The sequence below is a fragment of the Magnolia sinica genome, chromosome 2, assembly GCF_029962835.1.
Source record: "Magnolia sinica isolate HGM2019 chromosome 2, MsV1, whole genome shotgun sequence".
NCBI lineage: Eukaryota > Viridiplantae > Streptophyta > Magnoliopsida > Magnoliales > Magnoliaceae > Magnolia > Magnolia sinica.
The window spans coordinates 17395193-17417469 of NC_080574.1; the positions used below are offsets into that span (position 1 = coordinate 17395193).

A 22277-nucleotide genomic window follows, 5' to 3' on the forward strand; every position below is an offset into this window, starting at 1 on the left:
GCATTTGGTGGGCCACCTTCCAAGAAGCTCATTACCTTCCCTTCCCTTCCAACTCTTAATACATCAGGAGTTTGAAGAAAACAGTACAATGGTGTTTAAAAGTAAGCCAGACAGCAGTCCTTGGCAGCATGCAGCATGCATCATGCATATCAATTTGAGAAGATGCTGACAATGATATGATCACAATGTTCAAAAGCAAAAAGGACAGGACTCCCCCAATTCTGACCTTTTGCTTCAGGTTATCCATTACATTATCTAACATACCGCAAAAACCACCACCTCCAAATCCTCATTGACTGTACCTAGCAGTCTTAACTTCCATAGTAAGGTTTGATAACCACAGATCTTTTATCAATAATATTTCAAAATTACAATTTCTGGTATAGGATTAGATACTGTAAAATATCACATGGCAGAAGTTGCCCAGTTTCAAATCAAGTAAATGCAGGTGGCATCTACCATTCCAAATCAGATTTTAATGGGCATCTGTGGAACACTTTCAGAATATCAAAAGCACTATGGAAAATGTCAAGGCCCCAAAGATAAAAGTGAAGGGCTTCAAGACAAAGCTACAGCAGACATGTTTTAGATGTAAAAGCAAGCACCTTGGGGAAAGGGTAGGTGCTGCATTATTCAAGGATCAAAGATGGAATGTGTTCAGACACCATTGTTACTATGGAATCTGATGTTATGGTGTGTCTACGGCACGCACAGGTGGATTTTAATTAGTATAGAAATTATCAACTATAGCTGCCTTTTCCTTATAATAGTAGGCACACCATAACATACCGGAGATGCCCCGATCAAGAATGGGAGCTTGCAAGCATCTCGAGCTTGGCTCATAACTGATGCAATCCGAAGTTTCTCACCACAATCCCTGCACCTGCAACTGCAACACGCTTCCTGCAACTTCTCCTTTCCTCTCGCGACCTTCCTCCTAGTCTTTGGTCGCTTGTCATTTCCTTTATCACATACATCCATTGATCTCAGTTCTTTAGCTATCTGACTGCATTTGGGACAACTCATTTGTGGACTTGATTCTTCTTGCATCCAACCATCAAGCATTACCCTACCAAATCGGTCAATATCCCTGTCTGTCACATCCCACAGATTGGCAATGATAGCAGGGGAACCAGCTAGTAGATAGGAAAGAGGGGCGCCTTGTGGGGCATAACGCCCTGTGAAGAGAAGAGCTCCGCTACTGCAGCCCATAAGGAGAGTAGCAGCACAACAATCCAGCTTCTGAATTTCATACCTAGGTATGTATTGTATCCCTGAATCACCATAGACATGTATACAGTTCAATCATCTATATCAGAACAAGGAAGTATCGGAGCATGAGAAAATACAAAGGCTTACTCAAGAGAGCAAGATTTTGATTCCACTCTCACAGCATGTCTGGTGGGCCACACCATGTATGTTCCAGGGTCCGAACATCAGGTGGATTCTGTCATTAGGTGTACCATGTGTATGAAAGGGATGAATAAAATGAATTGACCAAGGATCGATATTGGTATACAACTGTTGCCTCCCAATGATTGAACCAGCCTGATTTTCAGCCACTGCGCATAGATGGTTGGAGCCCACCTGATCAACAGCATGAATCTCATGCCAACATGCGACAACAGTATGTGGGAGTGTAGGGTTCATGACCCCACTCTAGAGAGATTTGGCAGCTAGCTTATCAGGGTGCTTGCCAGTCGTAGAAACAGCCACACTGAAAAATACAGCAGCAGCAGCAATAGGGACAATAGCAATACGAAAAATAGTATTAGTTCTGGTCTACTATACCACTGCCGTGCCCGAAGTATATGAAGAGATCATGCTCTTGCAAGGCAGAGGCTAATTCTTCAGTTGTCGGAACGTTTCCAGCTTTTCCCTGCATGAGAATCCTAAGGTGTTACCTCTGTGATCACCGATCCGACAACATAACATGAAATGCAAGTGCAAATGATAATATGAGAGCTACAATTCTAAGAGATCAGAATCTCCAAATAATGCATGAAGGGAAATCTTCCCAAATGAACATCTCAGTCAATTTATCTCCCTTTTTATAAGGTATTTTGTTATGAAAGCAAAACTTCACCTTGGCTAACTGACAGCACCAATAGCAAGAGTGGCATTATGTTGAAAGATTGGGATGTAATGGTTTTGATTTGCAGGTTATTCTTGTCGATTACAGCCAACAAGGCAACAAGGACCCCTTGATTTTTATTTACAAATGGCCTCATTTTTAATTCACATGCTTCTAAGAACAATGGCCATACTGGTTCTCCTACCAATAAAGGATCATTTCATTGTTTTCATTTGGTTGAAAGGATCAAAGAATTACCTTCAAGTTATGATTTTGAAACCACTCCTCGAATTCAACTTGTGTGAAGCTAAGGTCCCCACTAGGATTCAACAAATAGTATGCATCCATTGGGTCTATTGATGGAAATGTAGCAGCAACTCTCCCGACTTGAGCTTGATGGCTCTGGCTTCTGTTCAGTGCTGCAGAGATGCTCCCAACAGATGGCATCCGATAAACCTCCTGTTTTCGTAATATCGGAAGATTCTCCCAAGGAAGCATCTGTATTCAGCAATCAGTCAAGCATAATATGGCTTATATCCTTTCTTTTGCACACAGGCAAAAATATCCTCATGTAGAATGGCAAACAAGCTCTCAAAACATATTCAGCAGCAATAAAAGGATACGGTCATTGTTCAAAGAAGACCAACATATCAAGGGAAGAGAACCAGCTTAAGAGAACTTCCTGGATATGTCAGAAGTTACAATAAGAGGAAATACAAATTCTCTCTCTTGTCCAGTTCAAAGACTGTCTAACCAAATATAACATAGTTTCATTGCCTTCTTTTTTAGGCAACCACATCTCAAGGACAAAAACCTTTGTATTCCTCCAAGCTGAAGGACTTGAAATCAAAACTTCAAGATGCCCTTGGATTCTTGCCATGTAATCAGCCAATGCACTACATGTTACTTAATGTGTGTGGGTGGGAAAACATTCTCCTAGGAACTGATTCTCATGAGAACCCGTGAGATTAAAATTCATCCCCCATGTTGCATGTATGCAATCCAGGACATACAAACCCTTCATCTGGCTTGAATGAAGGGTCATGCAAAAAACCAGGCTGCTTTGCAACTTTGGTGGGCCTTTGTGAAAGGTGGACATCCCCTCCCACTTTGTTCCCTCTGCTGTGGCACACCCAAGTTTTGGATCAGGCTGATTTCTGTGTTGGACACGTGCATGTCAGCCAGCCATGTGGTTGACACATGCAAGTGTGTGGCAACCCCTAGTGGGGCCCACCTGACATGTGGCAGCAGGATGGGCTGTTGGCCCACCACCTCTACCCTTCTCTATTTAAAGATGCAGAGAAGGGTGTGGGGTACACCGCAGAGAGAGAGAGAGAGAGAGAGAGAGAGAGAGAGAGAGAGAGAGAGATGTGTGCGCGTGTTGTGGGTATGTGGTGCGCGTGCAATGTGTGCACTCTGTAGTGTGGAGAAGTAGAAAAGGGCTCGCTGTTGTGCTTGCTCGAGGTTGTGTATATCGACATACAATTGTCGTCGTCGAATCAGGAAAGTGTCTAATTGTTTCGCCAATTACCCAGTAATTTAAAGGAAATATGTCATCATTATGATTTTACTACTACCAAACCAAACACGGGAACCGTTAATCAAATAAACGTACTCCGTATTTGTAATCATTGCACTTTTTTTTATGGCATTACCGTGAAAAACTCGAATCCAAACAATGACATTAGTGTATTTTAGTGATGATTTGACATTAAAGTAACATAAAATGACATCATTGTGATTTACTGTTGAGATACCAAACGCGAGGATCAACAGTCAAATGCAGATGTTATTACAAGACATGTAAAGTAATTTGTAATCATTGCACATTTCCTTTACATTATTGTGGTAAACGATGAAACAAACGGGCCTTAAGTGAATTGGCTCATCTTCCCCTTGTATGGTTGATTTGAGCGGGCCGCCGGTTTCCGTGTTTTGGCTCCCCAATTCAGTCGTGTAATTATGCCGCTCGATCCGTAATTATAATAATAAATATAACCCACCATGTTGTCCGCTTGCGCCTGACATTCTAGGCCTTTAGGGTTTCATGAGGTGACGCATCTGGTAGTCGAGATGGATGTTTGTGCACACATCAGGCGGGATGAGTTCTCATGGAAGTTATTTATAGACCAGTTCCTAGGAGATCATTACCCTACGTGTATGTATGAGAAATGCTCCAGTGCATCCATAGCACTATAACTTATAGTGCTCCTAGTTGCATCAGTTCATTTGGATGGTCCAACCAATCAATCTGAATTGTCCATCAAGTCCAAAACATATCAGATGATCCAATCTATCCTTGATTTGGCCTTATTTTCTTTTGCCATCCATTTCCAAGCCATGGATGGGATGGTTACAATTGCCTGACGAAGTGATTCTTTAGAATCAAAAGCAATCCATTATCAAACAAATAGATGGATCAAATTGTCTAGTGGACCTATTTTGTGTAAATGATCTCGACTATCCATATCAAAGGACATTGATCAAATGGTTGGATTCATCAGATCAGCGTGATGTTTGCATGGTGACCCTATGAAATGTGTGATGGACCTAATGAACCGTCTACCTTGATGGATTTGACTGTGTCCCAATGCAGCTGGGGCACTGGAGCATTTCCTCTCTAAACAATACATAAGAGATTTGGCAATACTTGGTTCCGTGGTCTAAACAGGGAAAATACATACTGGCATTCTAAGAAATGAAAAGGGAAGAAAAATGTGGTCTCCAAAAATTATGAGGATTTGTAAACTCCAAAACCCACCTGCACATCGGCATCCAGCACCAAGACAACTGGTTCTCTATCAATCTCTTCTTCTGAAAATTCACCAATTGCTTCTAGTATCAATTGGCGAGCCAACCCATCTACAGTTCCAACTCCACCTGAAGAAGAGAAGGGCCCAAATCTTTCCTCCACACAGCACCCGCCGCTACCAAAGTAGCCTTTATACAGAAGTAACTCAGAAACACATTCTTCCGCTTCAGCAACAGACTTGGCACCACCTAGAATTGCTTTGAGAAGATTCTCATGTGCTTCAAACTTGCTTTTATGTTTCAGATCCCCCATGAACTTTGTAAGAACTGTGTCCAAGTGTTTATGATTTGAATGTTTCCCCAGAAGCAAGCATCTCCAAGAACCCAGCCATGACTCTTCCATCCCCCTGTCCACACAAAACATAAGGTATTTGCAATGGATTTTTTTATTTTATTTTAATTTTTTTATTTTTGCATTTCTCCAAAAAAAAAAAAAAATCTCCCCAAAGCTAACCTGACAAATAATAAATAGAAAACTTAGGAAGCACGTTGACACTCAAATAGTGAACAAATGTAACAAGTGAAGGAAAAAAATAGTTTCTACATTTAGCAACCAGTGCCAACATGCTATTCACAAAACCTTGTCCAAATTTTTTTTTGTGAGAAAATGCACATTATAGCTAAAGCTCGCATATAATCCTCGTCCAAAAAAAATTGTGAGAAAATGCACGTTATAGCTAAAGCACATATAAACCTCGTCCAAAATTTTTTGTAAGAAAATGCATGTTATAGCTAAATCGCATATAAACCTACCTCAAAAAATTTTCAAGACGCTCATTAAGCTTGGTTCTCCGTGTCCACCAGGTAAAAGTGTTTATTTGTGTACCAGCTGGGTCAGAGGGCAAGGTTGAGAGGTAGTTTTCCTCCAGGATCAATTTGAACTGTGGAGCAACATCATCCACCACAGTGCAGCGCCAAGGACACACCCACTTTTTAGTCAACTTGCTGGCCTCAGAGACGGACCCCACGCCATAATCCATGTTGTCATACTGAGTTTCTAGTGAAAATAAAAGGTAAGATATTTCAGTTAATGTTGAATTTACTTAAATATGAAAAATGGCAGGGGCTTTTGTGGTAGTCTTAAAGACAAGATATTGCACCTTCATGAACCAAATCCACCGGCAGAAGCATAACAACAGGTCGTTGCTTCACATCTAGGCGTGATAGTAGCATCCAAGCAGGAAAAGATGTTTGTAGAAGAAGTATTTGTCCAAGGAGGCTCCCATAATCACCTCCAAGCAAAGTTATACAAACAACTGTCACGCTAGGTAGGCCCTCACAAAAGTTACGCACAAATCCTTCGAGCTCTTCAACTTTTTCAGGTGCAACTCTGCAGCAGCAGCAAAACAGAAGGCAGATCTTGTTAGTCAAGGATGTCTGATTGTAGCACATTGTCTTTTGTTCTGTAGATGTAACCACAAACACCTGAGGGAGTCAAATCCATCCAAAGTAATGTCCTCTGAACTGACACCACATGAAACCTGATACATGGAACTGAGAAACATCAAATATGTGATCAATATATGTTGAAGAAAACTAAAACATGTAATAGAACATGGCTGTCCATAAGCATTTCCCTGTCTGAAATACTTATTAGCCAAAAAGAAGGAGAGAAGAATTGTGCAAACTATAGGTAGTGCCTGAAAATATGAAAAATAATAATTGACAGTTGTAGAAGAAGCTTCCCGTAGCAAAAGAGAAAGGTGCAAAGCGCATAGCCTAACTGTGAGGTAGGATGATGCAGGACATGAAAATTAAATATGATATGCAAGATTCCAGGCTTTAGATCAGACTAATTTAGAAACAAAAAAAAAAAAAAAATCCACATCCCACGTAAAGTCAAGCATTCAACAAGGGGAATCTACGAGGGTCCAAGCCTACACATGTTAAGGCTGGATTAATTAAAAATTATAGACCAAACAATGCTCAAAAGAGAGTAAATTCATCCACACATGCAAAGGATTATTTTCCCAATCCAAGGGATTCACATGTTTCAAATCAGGAAAGCCTAGGGTTTGCAAAAGTGGAATAGAACTTGGAATTTAGGATTATCTAGGGTTAGGGTTAGGAATTTAAGGCGAGAAAGGACAGGATTAGAGGAGAGAGAGAACCTGAAAATAGTCCACACGTGTGAACAGCAATCTTGCCCTGACGCACGTGCGTGGGATCCTGCCCACACGTGTGGGGCCCACGAACCCAAAAAAGGACAGCTTGGGGTTGGTTGGCCAGGGGTAGGCCACCCACACACCAAGTTTTAGGCCGATTGGACATTCGGTCAGTGCACGGTGCTCCACTGAAGTTTCAGCCCTCCTGTAGGGCCTCTGCAAATCTGCTGTAGAGGAAGGATCGGCTGCAAAAAGGGGGGTGGATTTAATGATTGGATGGTTGTGGGAGATGATAAGTATTGAGGGCAAGAGGTGGGGGTGATTTGGGATGAGTGTGGCCGCACCACGGTAGTTAGCCCTTTGTAGAAGGGAGGGTTTCGCACCCAATTGGATTCCTCAACTCAGAGAATTAGAGAAGCAGGAAAACACAGAATTTTATTCATAATCTTCAATGAATAAAAACCTTCAAGGGGTTGCCTATTTATAAGAAAACCCTATACCCCAAAACCGCGCCATGTGCGCACACTATTACTTAGAAACGAAGTAACCAAAAATAATAACTAATCAAAGCAATCTAAACCATTCATGATGTTCCTAATAATGATAATAAGCAAAACTCAAAGTCTTAGATCATCTATGGTACTGGGCTACGATCATGAGATCTAATGGTGGGATCCACATGATGATCGGGTCCACCGCAAGGAACCAAAACACAGTCCTCTAACTAGGAGGCCCTCCATGGACGTCGTCATCGATCCAGTTCGAAGGTGGGGCCCTCCTCTTCCTTGCGTACGTGTGTTGGGGGGGCATGCATGTGCGCGAGATGTCCCCATCATAGGATACTGAGAAACAAATTAAAGACTGCTACTTACAAGACAAGACCCTGGCAATCATTGTAGAAGGGAATGTGCAATGGAAATAAAGTCGTCTGGTAAGCACATAGCAATTGTCCTGGGAAGCGCACTGATGCTTATATGAAGTAGATTATGTTGATATGTATAGGCTTGAAATAGTTAGACACCTAAAGAAAATGATGCATGAATGATGGGATAGTTTGCATAAGGAGACTGGATTCCAAGTGCATCACCATATCTCTAACTTTAAGATCTTTTTTGCCCCACTGAGGAACGCAATTTGGAATATTGAGATGAGACTCAAAAACACCAGAGGGGCAGCAGTTTTTTCCCACAAAGAACATGGTACTCAAGTTTACTGATGTTTCAGCTCAGATAAATATAGTAAAAATCCCACTTTGGAAGTGTCTATTGGAATGGACCCATGTGACTTGACACGCTACACCAACAAACACCCTTCCAGTCCACAGGTCACCTTAATGTCCGTTTTCAATTCAAATTGAGTTCATTTTTAAATTAAAATTTTAAAATAAAAAAAATAAAAAAATCTTTCACTTGGCAGTTTTCAATTTTAATATGGTTGGTTAAACAATGAATTGAACTTTCTACCAATACTCCATCAAACTTGATTCTGTCAATTTCATGTATCAGATTAACAAAATCAATTTTAAATCCTTGTACTACAAGTGTCTAGACTTCTTGAATCAATCCCAAATCTAACATTTGCATTGTTGAAGACAACAAGAAATGTGTGCAACTTCCAGAAGTGTGCACTTGTTAGTCCCACATTGTATCACATCACCAAAGCATGCAAAACACTTGTATTCATGGTTCTAAAGCAAACAAAACACAACCTATAAAACTCACCCCTTTGCTACTTGAGGCTAAACAAAAGGTTGGTCTTGAAGAAGTAAGTTTTATGAGATATTTTCTCCAAAATAGCAAATGAGACATGAGTTTCATATAAGTTTTGCATTGAGAATACAGTAACCAAGGCACAATATTCACAAATATTTAACAGAAGGCACTGCATATAAAGAAAGTACATGAATAAATGAAGATGTCTTGCGGATTTCAACCCTCAACTGCAAAGACATAAGAGTTCATTAGGATGATTCAAGATATTGGATTTGAACCAAGGATCATCTCCCATGTTATTCAGATGGACTGTGATACAATTACAGTAGGACCTGTTTAGATAGGGAAAATCCAAAAGGTGAAAATGGATTACTAGGTAAAACTAGATCATGAATTCCCTAGGTAAAACTAGTGGTTTCCATTTCCTATCCACCTGTTTGATGAGGAGCAACATTTACTGGTGAAATGTATTTTCATTCCATTTCATTTGTTTGGATTGGCATGCAAAAGTGTGAAAATCTAACCCAAATTGTTGTGGTGCTCCACCGTTCTTGTGATGTATACATGCATACCCATGCTATGGTGCTCCACAGCAATCATGCTTATATGCCATCCAATCCATTCATCCGGTATGCCTCATCGGGACGGAAGAATTACCCAAAAACCACATTATTACAAAACTCAAGTGATACATAACATGTGAATTTAGAGCTTTTAGGTATAATTTTATGGCGTAGCCCAGCTAAATTTTGAATCAGCCTGATTTTTGGGTTCAAGGCTAAACAAGCGGAGGTGCACCTGATGGACAAGGTGGATTTCATGCATGTTAAGTAGTTTCCCCCATGTTAGAGAAAGTAATCATAGTAGGTACCTAGGCGAGGAACGTAAGCATTTTCCTTTTTACAATTGGAGAGATGAAATTATGGGAAGTTGTTTTCAATCCAAAAGGTGGAAAGTGAAACACGTTTAGATGGTTGGTTTGCATTCCCATTCAAGTGAAACCGTCCCATCAGGGAAAACCCTTTTCATTTCCTCTCTTTTCTCAAGGATACACCCTATCCAAACAGACCCTAAAGATAGCAAATTTATGATCTTGTGATATCTATCCTAGCCAATGAGAGTTGCATGTGATCCATTGAATGTAAAATGAAGAAACACTAAGTGAACACATCCATTTGAGACACATTCAAAAGATAGATGAACAAAAAATTGATTTCGTAAAACTATCATCCCTGAGTTGACTTGACAGGTGGAGCTATTATAATGTATACTGGTTGATGCGTCTTTAAAGCACAAAGGTCTTATTTCCACATGTTTGCAAGATGTGCACCTGAAATAGAGAGTTTGCCTCCAATGAATCTTTCATTATCAGAGAACCCTTTGAATAGTTCTCATTATCTAATATTTTATTAACTCATAAGAACTTGAAAGGGAATAAATACAAATCAGGAATCAGTGCAGAAAAAAGACTCAGGAATTTGCATTTGTATCAACACTTACATTAAGCAATCACTAAACAAAGTGAAGAAAAAATTGGTTGTAAGGAGACAAACCTCAGCAGCCATAGATTTGAAGGCTTTAGATTTGCTTCTTGTACCAAAAAGGTATTGGTGGTGCAGATAAGTACCAAGCGAAGCTTGATGGAAATAAGCAGCCCAGTGATTTGCAGAGAGTGCTTTTCCAGTATAAAGAGGCAAAGAAAATGACTCACATAAGGTGGAAAGTAAAAATATGGTAGCAAGTAGCCTTGATACCTGCACTATCAACATGAGAAGTTAAAACCAGTCATATCTCCAAGTGCGTCATTGAAATTTAGGAATAAAAAAAAAACCCTTGCAATTGCAAATAAACTTGAAATACTCCAATTTTAAGCGTAGAACTGAAGATAATTATGGTGTCCAAACACAACTAGAGGTAATACCACATCCAATATCATGATGTAAGTTGGACATATTGCAAGACCTAAAGCAATCATTAAATGAGTCTTCCAAAAGATAAAAGCAAATCAAAATTGCAACCTTCTGAATAAGTGCAGGGAGCTCACGGCAAAGAACAAAGGCTTGCAATAGCCAAGGTACTATCCTCGATATTTGAATGTCAGACATATTGCAACATCGGATTCTGGCAACAGGAAAAAACGAAAACTTCAGTCACAAAAGACTATGAGTTTCTAAATAGTAATAACAGGCGCTGCATATGACACATGTATCAACCCTTAGATGAATATTACCTAGGATGCACTGGGTGAGAGTTCTTCACGGAAAGCCAACAGATGTTATACAGTATTTCTGCCCTTTCAACAGCAAATATGTCCCCTGGATTTTCCTTCCCAATGAACTCAAGCATGTCCAAATTATCAGAGTAAGACTGGCAAAATGGGTTTCGATTGAACAGCACGGAGATGCCTTGCCAAAATATTTTATGTACTTCATGAATTTTGCTATGAACCTTCATGCATTTTCCTGACCAAGGAAAAATGGTAACAAAATTGAATATGTTGTCTTAGTTAATAGAAAAGGTACTCAAATCCTGGGTGTGACCAGAACAATCTAATCATCAAAGGATTCTCTATCTTATGGTGCAAAAACTCTTAAATGGTTTTTGGCATCATACCCATCTTTGTGAGCAACCTCAGTGAAAGACGCCTGCGATGACACTCCCATTTCAAATGAATAATATCCCGCATGGATCCAGCTTCAATGAGTTCACAGTCAAAATCAGCTGCTGAACAAGAATTGAGCTCCAATTGTTGTCCTTTCTGAATATTAGCAACAGGACGAGCCAACTTGTCGACCTGATCTGAACAGCTAGGAAATTCACAATCCACCTCACCCTCAACTCGAATATTTTTAGTTCGAGAAGATCGATTGGTTGTCAGAGTTCTCCTTGAATTACATTCAGCTTTCAAATTTTGTTTCTGCTCCAACTGTTTCACTGTGTTCTTAGATTTTCTGGACTTCTTAGAATCCACATTTACTTGTGATCTGTCATCCTCTGTAAGAATTTTGCCAAACATTATACTTTCGGTGTTTGTTTTCTCACAAAAGCTAATAGGATTTTCAGGTTCAACGAGATCCAGTTTTTCTAGAGCCGATCTGTACAGTTCTAGAAAATGAGGTGAATGATTAAGAGATTGAATACTTCTATTCATATCAACACGGCTTCTTATCAAATCTCCAATCTGCGCATCAATAGTAACTTCCCAAGCCAATTTGCACCGTTTGCAAGAAATAACTGCATCTCTATCAACTAAAACTTGCTTCGCGTTGTTAAGTTCATTTTCTGCCTGATCCCAGAGCTGCTTCTTGCAGTATATTCGCCCTGGAAAATGGTACAAGTCAAAAGGTGCCACATTACTAGACCTCCGGAGCAAGTAGAATGGGCAAGGCACAAAACCAAAACAGAAAAGCTAGACATGTAAATTGAAATACCTAAAAGAGATGCAAAAGCAACTATAAAAATTGGTAAACCCTGCAAGCAGGATATCTTTTTCCCCATCAGTAAAAGAGCTTCAGCATCTGCCGCATTTCCAATTGATTCATGGACAATTCCAACCTAAATATTTCATAAGAGATAATATTGACAAGATAGCATGAGAATGTTCCTCATAGACACCCTCTAAATCCCAACTTAAAATAAAGAAAGAAAAGAAAAGACCTGCAAAGTGCTTTCAAGGTAACATTGAAGTATGTTCCATGGACTAAGAACAGCACATTCAATAGAATGCGACCTAATGATATCTGGCCAAACTTCAGTAACTACTGATCCAACTGCCACAAGATGAGTACGATCATACATGTTCTGTTCCACAGTCTCCACAGCTTTTGTAGACTGCTGCCCGAAGTTAGGAACAAATTTCCTTTGTAAAAGTATCACACGTAACCGCAGGGCCTCTCTTGCATATGAAAGAGCCTGAAGAGCAGTTATAAGTTATAACCAATTCACTAGAAAAGGTCAAATACTTTTAGAAGAAAAGATGTGCATAATGATGAAAATATGTAGAAGAAATTTCAGCCAAAAGTAAATAAATTGAAGATCCAGAGTGTCAAAACATTACCAAGTTAAATATCCTGCAAGGTATTTAGCGGAAAAGATCACCAATCAGAATAAAACTGTTGCAGTTCTCATAGAAACTTTTTTCCTTTTCTACATCATCCATCTAAAACACTCTCTATTCTCATTTTTATGGATTATATAAAGCAACATAATGCACAGACACTTAAAAGGATAGATCAAGATGATCAACAGCCTGTGAATGAGGGTGGAGGTGTACTAAATGCCATAAACCTTAACCTAGCACAGCGATACATGTGAAAGAGGCTATCAGGCCAGGCTGCTCTGACATGATTTAGGATATGCAGTTAAACTTATGTTAAAGCTAATATCATTGAGCATGTGTTCAAGCCAATAAATTTATGTGTTCAAAAGGCACACTTATCCATTCAAGATCAGGGCAACATTACTGTGTTAAAGTAAATAGAGGAACTGACGTACAAGTACACAATGCATGCAACCAAGCACCACAATTGGTAACCTCATCAGTTGAAACAATGGGTTAAATTATCTGTGTGTAAACCTCAAACAGAGCTAGTGTTAACTGATGAAAGTGATTGACTTGATGGTGATATTGTGCGAGATCATTAATGGTTCTTCTCCAAAGAACAAAAGCCAGGAAAAAATGCAGTCTGATAAGGCCAATTATTATACCTCCATCTGAAGTAGAGAGAGAATCCAAGAGAAGATGGATGGTAAAAATAATTCGAAAGTAAACAAGAAACACAAACTCTCTGGTGATTTGGAAATCTGTATGGTTAAATAAAGTGCCTTCGAAATTTTCCTTAAATTTGTAGAGATACCTGCAAACTCATATTCCAGTTGATGATACTCTTTTGCTTGCTTGATGTTCTCGCTACCCTCGGGTAGAAATTGAATCCATCAATCATCTCTTCAGTAATAGGCCGCCGGCTAGGAATTTATGGGGTTTTTTGTAGCAACAATTTAAATGTGCCATTTGCTTACCAGGATTCTCTTGTCAATTGATGTCAATTATGGTTTCAAAGAAGTACTCCCAAAACCCAATTGGATTAATTATACAAATTATTCCATGCCTCACAACTTGAGAAATCTGGTTAGAGCAAAACCGGAAGAGGTTTAATGACGAGAATGCTCAAATTTCAGCCTAGTTCATAAAATTGTTCTATGAATCCAACCATTGCCTCATCAAGATTCCATTCAGAAACCTCCTTTATTGATCGCAATGCATAAGCTCGTTTCACAAACCAATTCAGCCTACCAAGCAAAGGAAAATAGTGGAAACTAAATGGCACCACCCCCCATGGGCCATTTAAAACTAAATGCCGATGGTGCACCTAGACTTTAGAGACGACCCAGGAATTGCAGGAGGCTGAACCATTCAAAACCATCATGGTGACTGTCTATTTTCCTTGTCAAATCTCTATGATAGATGCATGAATGTGATGGCTGAGGCTCATGCCATGTATGATGGAGTACAATTATGTTTAAATCTTGGCATATTAAACATCACCGTGGAGAGAGATTCAAATATCATGGTGGAAATGGCCCGTGGTTCAGGCAAAGCCTCATGAGGATTTTGGCACTTGTGGCTCAAAATCATGCATCTTCTTCAAGCTACTGATGCTGAAATATGTCTTTTGGGAAGCTAACCAAGTAGCAGAACAACACACACAACCCCCCCCCCCCCCCCCCCTTCTCTCTTCTATCAATAAAATGACCAGTGTTGTGCTCTCAAGCTTTGCCACAAAATAAAATAATAATAATAGCAATAAACAAGAAAGCACCATGGCAAATGCAGTGTTTGCTATCTTCTTCAGTATCCAATGGCTGTGATCAAAAGGGAAAAGGGAATTAAGTCTCACACCCTGCTCACTTTGGGACCTTGTCACAAAGCATAAGTATATTTCCTCCCTGTTAAAATGATAGCTTAGCTAATTTGACCAAAAATTACATAAATACCCACCATTCTTAACTTACATCTTAAACTAAAAACTGCAAAAGTATTGCGTAAATGTCTACAAAAAGACGTCAATAACGTGGACCATCTTTTTTTCTTTTTGTGGAAGTTTCAAATTTCTTCCCTGATCCAGTGCATCTCTTATTTTGGCTGTCCTCTCCAGATTTCAGAATATCTAGCACAAATTGGTGTTTCATGTCGCATCCAAATGCTCTTGAGAGTGGTCCGAGAACCATAAAAAAGCCACCAAAACTCCATGTTGACCAGATAAATTGACCAAGGTGAACAGAATCTCACTCCTCAGAACCAAGGCTCACACAATGTTGGTGTTGATAAATGAACCCACCAATGCATGGCTTGATGAATCTCTGAGAAGGATATCCAGGGATCATCCTATGGTTTTTCATAGCGGAAGGCTGCAGACCATATTTAACACCACCTTTCCACATCATCTATGGCATAAATGTGCATATTATGTCTGCTTATCAAGGTATTCCATAACAGTAACGATGACTGTAACGGCTGTTACAGCCACCTATCTTTTGTTGAAAAAAATTGTTTCAGCCCTGTAACGGACCCTACAGGCCATTTTTTTCATAATGGCTGTTACAGCCCCATAACAAGTAATGGTTACCACCATAACCTTTTTTATGCCTTGCTTCTTATATATTTTATTGTTGGTGATCTATTGTGAAGATAGCCTACTTAAGTTACTTGTATCAATATGTCATTTAGGTTTTCATGGTGATTCACATTCGCTCCTGGACTAGTGATTGTTCATCATGTCACATTGTGATGTTGTAGCCATCACTTTCAGAAGGATCGCGTCACCTCCTTGTTATGACCTGTCATAATCCCACACATATTTTCTTTCCTTTACTATTGTCGACTGAAATTTACAACTGACCAGAGTCCCCAGTGAGTAATGACACATTACATTGCTTAAAGTGTAGATTCATAATGTTGAGGCTTTCATCTCCATCGAGATGGATGAATATCTGATTCTTCATTTTCTTTGGATTTCCCAAAGATCTAAGGAAAAAATGATAGCTTAATTAACCTTGGTTGATGAAAAGAATCTTCTCATAAAGTCTGATGCTAATTACCTCAAATAGTCGTGCATTTGAAATAAGTCTTTCACACAAATCATAATAAAGATATCCTGCGACAAAAGCCAAATGACTGCGCACGGGAACCTACAACAAGTAAAAAAATCTAAGGATTAACAGGCATAAAAGAACATTCATAGTTTTGTATAAACTAATATGAAGGGATCTTACACTACAGACGAGGGCTGCTGCAGCCTCTTTGATTTTGTCAACGGTGACATCAGGACCCAAAGATCTTTTAGTATAGCATCTGCCTACTTGAGGCAAACTGGAATCAGGAAGCAAAAACTTCTGGCAAAACCCCAGTAGTGATGATGGAGAACTTTCCATACAACTTATCCAGTAATCAATGGAGTTGATGTGAACGCCAAATTGTTGTGATAAATTCAGAATGAATGTTTCATCAATAGGCAACATACAAAGTGCATGATTCAGCCGTCTATCTCCCCATAACATGGCCAAACATCTCTCCAGTGGGACATTTTTCCATTTGCATATATTGATGATCAGCTTATATATGTCATAATGGAAATGCAAGTAACCCTGAAGTTGCATAGTAAGAGTAAGTACGCCACATTACTAGAAAATAACAAGGGAACCAATGGCAATGGCAATAAATCTGACATTCATATGCTTCACAAAAGAGTATTCAGGCTAAGGGAAGAATGGCAGGTCGACAATAAAAAATAAAAAATTGCCAGTCTAAAACAATCCACAGTTTGTAACACAACTTACCTTCAGCGATAATAAATCGGCCACATGATAAAGCAACAATATGGCATTTTCAGGAGCCAACTCAGGAAGATCATCCCAAGACCAATGGCCTGGTGTAGTTAAACTTGTCCACAGCTTTAATGCAAAACGAATATCATGCAAGATTACCTATTTTGGAGCGGAAACATTTCAGATATATAAGAAAAGGAAAGAAATGATTTCTTTTCCCCAAAAAAAATCCTTTTGAAAGGTAGATAATTTTAGAACCCAAAGAAGGATAGAAGCCTTGGAAGGAAACCGAAAACATAAAGTACTCGAAAGTTAAGGCATGCTCTTCCAGAATACCACCTCTGAGTTTTGATCAGCCTCCTGGGTACACAGTGCATGCAAGCAATATGCGAGAGCCAATTGATGGCATAGTGAAGTACTACCAATGGAAGACTCACTGCATACATTGTTCTGTTTCATTAATTATTATATGTCAGATACACAATTAACTCCCATAAAATTAAGGTTCCACGAATGCAGTTTCTCAAGTTAAACTGTACCACAAGTATAGAAAGTACTCACAAGTATAGAAATAGCTTCAGATAAAAAATGGAGACAGCTGTTTAAGCCATCAATCCCACTAGCCCTAAGAAGCCTGCCTTTTCTAACAAGAACCCTTGATCTCTGTAAATAATGATCTTCTGTAACATATATATCTATCAAGAGAGTATCAATTATTTTTAGTTGCATACTCTGACATAGATTTGGGTTCCTAGCATCCATTTCTGCATATGCTAAAAGCTCCTGCATACAATTCAAAAGTAAAATGTTTTTAACGAGGCCAAGCAGTGGTAACTATTTATAAGAATAAACATCACACGAGTGACAAAACCTGCTCCAAAATTATCCCCAACATTGTTTTTGACCATGTTGCACAACAGCTCAACAACAAGGAATAGAGACTTGAACAATTATCTTCTGCATTGATATCCTCAAAATCTTTACACATTATCTGAGGTCCAAGTAACCATTAGCATAGAACAACCATGTGAAACATAACGGAAAGCAAGTAAAAGCAATGTCAAGCCATACCTTAACCCATCTCTTCACCAAAACCATTGGACTGGTCAATTTTTTCAGAGATTTGCTAGCAACAGACCAATTTATAAGACTATTAACAATAACTCTATTCATATCAGAACTGCCACTTTGATGAAGAACATCCAGGTAAATAGCACTCTTTGTGCATGCATCTGTAATAATATCTACGATTGCATCTTCTGATAAATCATCATCACCACAAACCCCATCTGCTTTATTTGAGAACTTCTGGCAAGCAAGCGAAACATGAAGCCATAATGCTCTATGACATAACTCTAAAACCGTTGATGCCTGAAAAGGAAGAATTGTAAGCAAGCGATACAGGATATTGTGAGTCCTCATTTATAATTGTTAGAGATATGATGTTACATAGACTTTGGTACTCCTGCAATATCCCATAGTCTTTTGTTATTCTTTAACTCAAAGACTGCATTGTGGGAGACGTAGAGAGGAAGATAAGAGAATATTTTCTGCTTATTTCTCTCCCTATACTAGCTCTTATTTTTAGAGCATTTGTTACAACTGATAAGCTCAAAATAAATGCAAATGAAATGTAACAGATACACCATAATCTCGAAGGATATGGATGCGCCACAGGGCAATCAAATATGTGTAAACTCACACTAAAATACACTGCAATGCACATGCAACACTCTCTCTTTTCTTCCTTTCTTCTATTACACACTTGATTTAAACAATAATAAAATAAGCACCAGCAGAATTCATTGCCTGGGAGTTATTAGCTGAAGAGATTAAAGACGTGCAGGAAAAACGGGAGCAACTAGTAAAGTTCTACACACACAGGTAACTGCATGTGGCAGTTGCAAATAGTGAACACCAAATGCCAAAAGCAACACAAACAACCATCCCTGAATAAAGCAGATGGGAAGAATCATCAGTTTCCCGTTAACTTGACACCTAGTCCCCTACTCCTAACTGGGTTCTAATGCACTTTCCCATGAAAATACCTTTTAAATTTAAAACTACAGTAAAGGCAAGTGAAGGATATGTTTCTTTGAAGAACATGGAGGTGTTTGGCCATCCAAAGTTTCATCTTCCTATGCAAAAGGGTTTTTTGAGAGCAGAAAACCAAGGAGAGTGGGTGAATTAACCTATTCAAGTGAGCCTTTTTACAGAAAACTATCCTTCCTGCTGAAAGTAAAACATTAAGAACCAAAACTTATCCTTGCATTGAAATAAAGAAATCCATATTTGTATCGGGCTTTAAAAACTGCTTAGACCTTGCTACAATTCACTTGGAATGCAGTTTTAAAACCACAGTGCACCAAAACCAGTTACGTAACGGCTGTAACAGTAACAGTGGTTTGTGTTACAGGACCGTAACGTGACTAACGTTCATTACAGGAGAAAAAAAAAGAAGAAGAAGAAGAAGACCCGTAACGGTCCATTCCAGGGCCAAAACAAGGGGAAAAGAGGCCGTAATGACTGTTATGACCTGTATGACAACGGCAACAGCGATGGCTGTTATGGCCACCATTACCATTATGAAATACTTGTTTAAAACCCTCGTTTAAAATAAACCTAGTTTTGAAGTTCTTCTACTTATTAAGAAGTAACAAATAGCTTCACACTTTTACTGAATTTTGTCATATGATCTATGGTGGTGTTTTTTGATTTACTCTAACATCGATCTACGGGATTGTGATGTGGCCTTGACTTTGAGCATAGTTGACTACTTGATTTTTTTAGATTTGTGATAGATTGGCAATATTTTATATTTTGATTTACTCTAATCCGTTTATTAATTCATTCGCATCATTGTAGTTTACTCTATCCATCATGCGTCAAATTTTAGTATCAAAGCCTAGGTTTAGCGTGGTCCTCAAATTAGCATAGGACTTTCATGTTGCATTTAAAGTAGCTTTTTCATATTGTCGTGTCGAGGATTAGCACTCTTCCCATTCTCATCACATTGCATCTAGTGTCTTTAGTTCTTAGGCTCCTCATTAGATCCCCAATTTATGCCCACACGTATTGGGCATGGTTTTGATCTACACCCCATAATGAGTTTGGGACAGCTTACCAAGGCTATCAATGCCATGAGTAACCATCTTGCAGCTCTTGAGGCCCAAAGTAGAGCCACCAATAAACAACTGGCGACGACCAACACTCACGTAATCCAGTTGGAAACTTCCCTCCAAGCAAACCCCGACTATGAGAAAGATGGTCAATCTCAAGCGGTAGATCAAATTGCAAGACGTGGAAGAAGCCGTGGCCAAGGTGGGGTGCATACCCAAGCACCCCTTTGAGAGTATCAAGACCACCATGAACCTAATGAGCAAGTAATGAAAAGTGTGAAAGTTGAGGCACCGAGTTATAATGGTCACTTAGACCCCAAGGCCTTCCTCAATTGACTTGTGAACATGGATCATTATTTTGAGTGGTACGATATGTCCAATCACCATCAAGTAAGGTTGGCCAAGATAAAGTTAGTGGGCCAAGCCAAGTTGTTTTGGACAAATGTCGAGGGAAGATGGAGAGATCTCGAGATGACACAGTCTCATTGTGGGCTGAGATGAAAGAGATTCGAAAGGAAAGGTGCATTCCTCTCTTACTGCCAGTGTCGGACGCTTTTGGATCAGTGGCAATCCCTTCATTAGGGATCAATGTTTGTGATCAATTATATCACCAAGTTTGATGACATGATGCGATGTAACGTCCAGGAGGACCCGTTAGTGATCATTTCCTGTTTCAGGATGGGCCTCCGACTCGAGCTTTAGCAAGAGCTTATTCCTTATGACATTAGCAACCTAGAGCATGCCTATCAAGTAGTGCAAGAGCCAAAGCAGTATTTGGAACCGCAATTTATGAGGCAATTCGACTCTCAGGAATCCAATGTCAGGGACACTCCCCAGGGAGCTATGCCTAATTTTGGGAGCTAATCCAAAGCCCCTTGTTGGTACTCAATCCACTAATATGAATGTTAAGGGCAAAGATTTAGCTAGTACTAGTTCAAGGGTTGGTGAGCAAGCGCAGTGTTACAACTGCCAAGGATAAGGCCATTTCGCATACCAGTGCCCTACAAAAGAGTGAAATAAAGCCCTCGTGATTGGCAAGTTTGATGAGGATGCGAATGATTGGGGTGATTACAAAGAAAAAGAATATCAACCTGAAATTGGTGCTAGCGATGAAGAAGTTGGAGTTAAAACCGTACCACTTGCAGTTGTCGGATGCACCTTAGCCCAGGCTAAGGAGAGTGACGGTTGGCGCAGGAATTTAATTTTCCACACTTATGTCAACTGTGGTGACAAAAACTGCAAGCTGATAATTGATAGTGGTAGTTGCACCAAACTGATCTCCGCTAATATTATATCTCATTTGATTTTGAAACTCATTCCTCGCCCTCAGCCCTATCGAGTTGCATGGGTTGATGCATCCTCAATATCGGTTTCTCAACGGTGTCTTATTCCCATTCACTTTGCTTCCTACAAAGACATGATGTGGTGTGATATTTTGCTTATGAATGTAGGCCACATCATCTTGGGTAGAGCTTGGCTGTATGATCGTGATGTGACACTATCTGACCATTCGAATACGTGTTCATTTATGTATGAAGGTAAGATAATAAAGTTAAATCCTCTTCCGCCCAAAAGCATCCTGGAGGAGGACGTCAAGAAGGGTGATCCAAAAGACGTGAGGAAATCCCAACCTAAGTTTCTCCACATTATAAATGTCAAAAAGTTCGTAAGGGAGACTAAAGTTGATTCGATGGTGTATGCCCTCATGGCAAGAGAGGTCACACCTTAGATTAACGTAGAGTTGCCACCTAAAGTGATTCCGGTGTTGGAGGAGTTTAGCGATGTTTTCCATGAAGACCTACCGAATGAGCTTCTGCCCATGCGGGACATTCAGCATGTTATAGATCTTGTCCTCAGGTCAACTCTACGAGACCTTCCTCACTACCAAATGAACCCCGCGGAGCATGCAGAGTTGAAAAGCAAGTTGATGAGCTTCTTAGAAAATGGTTCATTCGGGAGAGTTTAAGTCCATGTGTCGTACCATCCTTCCTCACACCTAAGAAAGGTGGCACTTGGCGCATGTGCGTGGATAGTTAGGCCATCAACAAGACCATGGTCAAGTATCGATTTCCTATACTGCGTCTTGACTCTTAACGACATGTTGGATATAATGGCCAGTGCCATGATCTTTTCCAAGATTGACCTCAAAAGTAGGTATCATCATATATGGATTCGCCCAGGAGATGAATAGAAGACAACCTTCAAGATGAATGATGAGGTATATGAGTGGCTAGTCATGCCTTTTGGCTTGACCAATGCTCCAAGAACGTTCATAAGTGTAATGACCTAGATGTTGAGGCCCTTAATGGGTAAGTTCCTGGTGGTATATTTCGACAACATCCTCGTTTATAGTACCTCCAAGGAAAAACACCTCCACCATTTGAGGCAAGTTTGCAGGATTCTTGGAACGGTAAAGTTATATGCCAACCTGAATAAGTTTTCTTTCATGTCTGATAAAGTTATCTTCTTAAGCTTCATTATTTCAGTTGAAGGCATGTCTTTGAATCCCAAGAAAGTCAAGGTTGTAGTAAGTTGGCCTGAACAGCAAAACATTCATGAGGTGCATAGCTTCCTTCCACAATTTAACCACTTTTCATACGCGGTTCATTCGAGTCTTTAGTTTCACTATGTT

At 39.6% G+C, this 22277-nt stretch overlaps 1 protein-coding gene across 1 annotated transcript in view; it reads right to left on the minus strand.

Moving 5' to 3' along the window:
* Positions 1 to 286: 286 nt before the first annotated feature.
* Positions 287 to 22277, minus strand: part of LOC131236470 (separase) — a 34443-nt gene continuing 12452 nt past the window's right edge. The window contains exons 8-27 of the mRNA XM_058233677.1: positions 17598 to 17897; positions 17398 to 17517; positions 17088 to 17309; positions 16866 to 16976; positions 16539 to 16685; positions 15975 to 16346; positions 15801 to 15890; positions 12360 to 12614; positions 12134 to 12257; positions 11316 to 12023; positions 10933 to 11164; positions 10721 to 10823; positions 10256 to 10456; positions 6311 to 6366; positions 5986 to 6215; positions 5639 to 5882; positions 4836 to 5232; positions 2333 to 2572; positions 1792 to 1879; positions 287 to 1274 (exon numbers count right to left, since the gene is read on the minus strand). Of these exons, the coding sequence (XP_058089660.1) occupies positions 745 to 1274; positions 1792 to 1879; positions 2333 to 2572; positions 4836 to 5232; positions 5639 to 5882; positions 5986 to 6215; positions 6311 to 6366; positions 10256 to 10456; positions 10721 to 10823; positions 10933 to 11164; positions 11316 to 12023; positions 12134 to 12257; positions 12360 to 12614; positions 15801 to 15890; positions 15975 to 16346; positions 16539 to 16685; positions 16866 to 16976; positions 17088 to 17309; positions 17398 to 17517; positions 17598 to 17897 (4770 nt within the window). The 3' untranslated portion in view covers positions 287 to 744. The remainder of the gene's footprint in view (positions 1275 to 1791; positions 1880 to 2332; positions 2573 to 4835; positions 5233 to 5638; positions 5883 to 5985; positions 6216 to 6310; positions 6367 to 10255; positions 10457 to 10720; positions 10824 to 10932; positions 11165 to 11315; positions 12024 to 12133; positions 12258 to 12359; positions 12615 to 15800; positions 15891 to 15974; positions 16347 to 16538; positions 16686 to 16865; positions 16977 to 17087; positions 17310 to 17397; positions 17518 to 17597; positions 17898 to 22277) is intronic.